The following is a 5,217-nucleotide window of genomic DNA, read 5'->3' as shown; positions in this document are numbered from 1 at the left end:
ATACATATAGAAAATTAGAAATCATGTACCTCTTTAAGAGAACAGATGTTGAATCCATCCGATCTACAACAGTCCCAGAAAACCTTTTCGATGTTGAATCCCAAAGGAGATTCGATTCACATCTATCGCTGAATACATCACATCTGAATAGTAACTTATCAAATTGTTACACAAGTTAGCAAAGCTCAACTAGGAACAACTTTACTTCCATAAATCAAACAGAACTAACTGAAATTAATTCACGAGTAAGAATCATTAAAGAAGCAAACTGAAGAAATAAGAACCATTCACATGAAAGAAAAAAAAAAGGAAACCCTAACTGATATAATGTCTTTAATGAATAAGGGGCCCGAAACCATTTAACCAATAGCCAAACAAACCAAACCTAAATTGATCATATCTCAAATCACTGCTTTAGAATTCAATCTTACAAATAACATTCATCATCCTTTCTTAGTCCACTTGTACAAGGATGCAACACTGTCGTCATACAACTTTACTGCACACAAGAAATTGAATAAAAAATTGTCACACACATATAGTGGAAAAATAAACGTTGTAAAAACCAGTTAGCTTGTTATCGTTTACAACTTTTTTTATTTTATTTTTCACTTTCGTCCCTATCTCTATTTCTTCTCAGATCATGAATCCGATTCGACTAACCATTAATGTAACATTGTAACCCCACTTACATGAAAAAAAGTTCAACTCATACTTAAAGAGTACAGGTCACTGGGTCGAAGGTCATTTAAATATATTTTCAAATGCTTGTAACCTCCCAAATCGTTTACTTTTAAATATACGCTTAATTACATAGAAGAAAATATGGTTCTATAATCATATTTTACATTTATCATTTATATTATTAAAATCACGAACCATCATCATCATACTCGGTAAATCCCACCAATAGCAAAGCTAAGGTACGGTCTGAGGAGGGTAAGATGTAGACAAAAATTATTAAAATAATAGACAAAAATGTAGCGAAGGGTCAACCTAACCCTACTTTTTTTTATTTGGAACCGCTAACTCACACACACTTATCCAACATCTCTGTTTTTCTACCTTATCTAATCATATAAATGAAAACCAGAACATGAAAAATGGTTTTACTGAATTGACTAATGGAGCATTAAGATTACGATTTGCTGACCTCTGCATCTTCTGCTCCAGATTTGGTGATCTCCATTTTTTGGTCTTCTGCACATGCAAGACACGATAATAAATAAAAAGCACATCAATCACCTTTAAAACCATATTGAAACGACAGCAATTTTAGTCCAAGGAGACTAGTATTCAGTAAATAGAAAGGCCTTCATGGTTTAGGATAGCTCATATCAGATTTACATATGAAATGGTTTAAACCATAATGACATGTATATTGTACTCTCTAACTCTTACTATTTTTATTAAGAGTAAAGTACAGGATAGTCCCTATGGTTTTCCAAAATTTAGGATTTGGCCCCTAGCTTTCTAAAAGTACACGGATGGTCCCGGTGGTTTGCACTTTTAACGCATTTAGTCCCCAAGGCCAACTTTTGCCATAAGTACATGGATGGTCCCCGTGGTTTGCACTTTGTAAAGCATTTAGTCCCTAACTTGGACCTCTTGGCTGGGGACTAAATGCGTTACGAAGTGCAAACCACAGGGACCATCCGTGTAATTTTGGAAAGCTAGGGACCAAATCCTAAATTTTGGGAAACCACAGGAACCATCCGTGTAATTTTGGAAAGCTAGGGACCAAATCCTAAATTTTGGGAAACCACAGGGACTATCCGTGTACTTTACTCTTTTTTTCTATTCATAACGATGTAGCCTTTGGCCTTTGGACCTAACTCGCTTTATATTTTATATACACTTATAATAATTAAATGCCTGGTAAAATGGAGATGAGTCAAAGATAAACAGCCAAAGCTAACCGAATCAGATAGTACTATGAAAAATACCTCCATCCTCTGGAATGTCTGAAGTCCACAAAGTGAGGTTGTCCCTCAAGAGCTGCATTATTAAGGTGCTATCTTTGTATGATTCTTCACTCAGGGAATCAAGCTCTGAGATAGCTTCATCAAAAGCTTGTTTTGCAAGGTGGCAGGCCCTAAGTTTAGTCAAACGTAAAAACACAGTTTAGCACATATGTTGTACCACAAGCATAAAATATCAAGAAGACCGAAAGAAGAGTTTAAAAAATACCTTTCAGGAGAGTTCATGATCTCATAATAAAACACTGAAAAGTTCAAAGCCAAACCCAACCTGATGGGGTGAGTAGGTGCCAGATCAGCTTCTGCGGTCGTGGAAGCCAACTGCAAAGGGCATATTTAACTGGTTAGCAGATATGCGTGTGCATAATGACATAAAGCAATAATTAACTTCCTAACTAGAATGTAGGGCTGTAAAAGAACCGAACGTTCAGCGAACAGTTCGTGAACCGTTCGGCGGGAAGTTCATTTATGTTCGTTCATTTAATAAATGAGCAAACACGAACAAGAAATTTCGTTCAATAAGTGAAACAAACGAACATGGACAGAGACTGTGTTTGTTCGTTTATGTTCTTGAACGTTCGGTAATGTGTTCATTTATGTTCGCTCATTTATGTTCAATCATGTCCGTTCCTTTAAAAGGTTTTTTAGGTTATCTTTATATTTTATTGGTTTTAGACTTTTAGTTTGTAAAATTTGAAACCATAGTTATACTATACGCCTCCACCAGCATCCCTCGTTTGATCATCTGAATTTCAATTTTCTGTTAATTATGTTAAGTATTTATTTATTTTTGGTGGATTCTTCGTAATCTTTCTGATCAAAAATGCAGATTGTAGTTTTAAATGAATATATAACGTTCATTTGTGTTCATGAACATTTGTTTGTGTCCGTTTACGTTCGGTAAGTGTTCATGAACATGTTTATTTCCTTAATGAGCGAACACGAATAAGAAATCTCGTTCGGTAAGCGTTCATGAACCATTCATGAACATGTTCGTTCGGTTCGTTTACAGCCCCACTAGAATGTGAAAAGTCGTTAAAACATCACATATAAGGTTTTTGCAGCACTAAAAGAATTAGAAGCAACAAATAAATGGAAATTACACTAGAATAGCTACTTACTTGATAAGCCTTCAGCGACTGATCAGCTGCTTCTTTCTTATCATCGCCAGTCTTGAACTCTGCAAGATACCTATAATAATCACCTTTCCTGCACTCAACCAGAACCCACAATAAATAATTAGACGTTGGAATCAGAAAAAAAAATTAGGTAAAACATTCTTTGAAATTTGGAACAATGGTATATATGTGAACACACTCACATTTTGTAGTAGAAAACAGTGGATTCACCAGCAGATGAAGATGGAATCAGATGCTCATCAATCACAACCATGATATCATTACAAATGTCAGTCAATTCGGTTTCAACCTTCTGCCTGTATTCCTTAATACGCTTCACATTCACTTCATTGCCTCTGGATTCCTCTTTCTGCTCGATTGAAGACAATATTCTCCATGACGCCCTACGTGATCCCACCACATTCTTGTACCCAACTGAGAGCAAGTTCCTCTCTTCAACAGTCAGTTCAACATCCAACTTTGCTACCTTCTTCATAGCATCCACCATTTCTGCACAAAAATGACAAACCACCAACAAAAGTCAATGCAATATCAGAGTATAATTTCTTGATACAATTAAAATGTAAAGTAAGTCCAGAAATAATGATCCAAAGTCCAAACAGTAATCAGTCCTCTATATTCAGAAATAATGTTACAAAGTCTCACATAGATTAAAATAATTATTCAATATTCCTCTTGTTTTTCCAGTCAACACTAATCTAATTAGCAAAACAAGCACATCAAATGCACATACTCAAGACCTAAAGTACAATACTCTAAACACTTTAATCATTCATTTTAAACCTAATTGAATTTCAAATCAACAATAATTAATAACATCCACATCTTATCCAAACAGATTACATATGTTTACAACTTACACAGTATATTCCTCTTGTTGTTCAACTCAACATTAACCTAATTAGCAAACCAAACACATCAAATGCACATACTCATGACCTAATGTACAATACTCAAAACACTTCACTCATTCATTTTAAACCTAATAATAATTAAAATCTTAAATCAACAAATTCTGATAGCATCCACAACTTCTCCAAACAGATAACACATGTTTACAACTTACACAATATATTCCTCTTGTTTTTCAACTCAACATCAATCTAATTAGCAAAACAAGCACATCAAATGCACATACTCAAAACCTAACTAAAATCTCAAATCAACAAAACCTAACTAAAATCTCAAATCAACAAACCTGATAACATCAACAACTTGTACAAACAGATTACATATGTTTACATCTTACAAACAGACAGATTTGAATCACAACTGCAATAGCAAAAACGGAATCAACATCTAAATAACGGATCTAGAAGAATAAGAAAGAAGATGAAAGATGCTAACCGTCATAACGCTCGGCTTGCTCGGCGAGCTTAGCGACATAGATGAAGTTGTCACGTTCGGTTGAAGAAGCCATGGTCGCCGATCTCTGAGCTCACCGTCTACTTTCTCTCTCTACTCTCTCTGTCAAAACGAGTGGAGAGAGAGGAGAGACTTCTGGACCTTTTTATGTGTGTGTGTCGTAAATTTAGGGGATATGCGTTTTCACCACAAAACTTTATGTATTTATTAATTTGGGCACTAAACTATCAGAAAGTTAACAAAAATAGTAACACGTTTTCTAAATTCTAATTGACTTTGGTTGTTAGATGGGTTTTTTTTTTTTTTTTTTTTTGGGACGGCTAAATCATTCGGTTAGGCCTTTGGCCTTTGATCACCTAAGTCACGAGTAGGAATCCTGTAATTGGCATATTATGTGACAACCCTAAAAATTACAGGTATCCGTACAAATTAATGTTTAATTAATGCTTAATTACTGTGCTTGCTTACAATTGTGGTTAAACTGCTTTTTGATTTTTGATACATACATATTCATGCATCATACTTTATTACTGTCACTCCATTCATTACACACAAAACTATAGTGACAAACTTGATGCACAAACGCACAGTTAGCACAATGAACGGATAACCCAGTAAACATGTTGACATTGCCAGCACTAGACAGACATTGTCTTTGAGGCCAGTGTGAGCCGGGAATAGATTACTACACTAGTAGGGAGTGTAGGGAGGTGAGGATTGTAAAACTGCGTCAC

The 5,217-nt window shown here is 35.1% G+C and overlaps 1 protein-coding gene across 2 annotated transcripts; it reads right to left on the bottom strand.

Moving 5' to 3' along the window:
- Positions 1 to 210: 210 nt before the first annotated feature.
- Positions 211 to 4,631, bottom strand: LOC110909112 (14-3-3 protein 9). Of its 2 annotated transcripts, none has more exons than XM_022154118.2 (7): positions 4,466 to 4,631; positions 3,301 to 3,607; positions 3,101 to 3,188; positions 2,191 to 2,300; positions 1,947 to 2,095; positions 1,154 to 1,200; positions 211 to 499 (listed from the first exon to the last, which is right to left on the bottom strand). In XM_022154118.2, the coding sequence occupies exons 1-7, from the start codon at positions 4,536 to 4,538 to the stop codon at positions 497 to 499; spliced, it is 777 nt and encodes a 258-aa protein (XP_022009810.1). In that variant the 5' UTR covers positions 4,539 to 4,631; the 3' UTR covers positions 211 to 496. The 2 variants fall into 2 exon arrangements, with proteins under 2 accessions (XP_022009810.1, XP_022009811.1); XM_022154119.2 differs by having other exon boundaries at positions 1,154 to 1,197.
- Between the last annotated feature and the right edge of the window lie 586 nt (positions 4,632 to 5,217).

The sequence above is a fragment of the Helianthus annuus genome, chromosome 3, assembly GCF_002127325.2.
Source record: "Helianthus annuus cultivar XRQ/B chromosome 3, HanXRQr2.0-SUNRISE, whole genome shotgun sequence".
NCBI lineage: Eukaryota > Viridiplantae > Streptophyta > Magnoliopsida > Asterales > Asteraceae > Helianthus > Helianthus annuus.
This window is presented reverse-complemented; position numbering and strand designations above follow the sequence as displayed.

Bases quoted from the DNA above. Each gene is read 5' to 3' on its own strand.
- LOC110909112 (XM_022154118.2), bottom strand. From the start codon at position 4,538: ATGGCTTCTTCAACCGAACGTGACAACTTCATCTATGTCGCTAAGCTC. The intron at 3,608-4,465 runs GTTAGCATCTTT...ATTTTTGTGCAG, and splicing joins GCAAGCCGAGCGTTATGACG to AAATGGTGGATGCTATGAAG. The intron at 3,189-3,300 runs GTGAGTGTGTTC...GGTTGAGTGCAG, and splicing joins ACTGTTTTCTACTACAAAAT to GAAAGGTGATTATTATAGGT.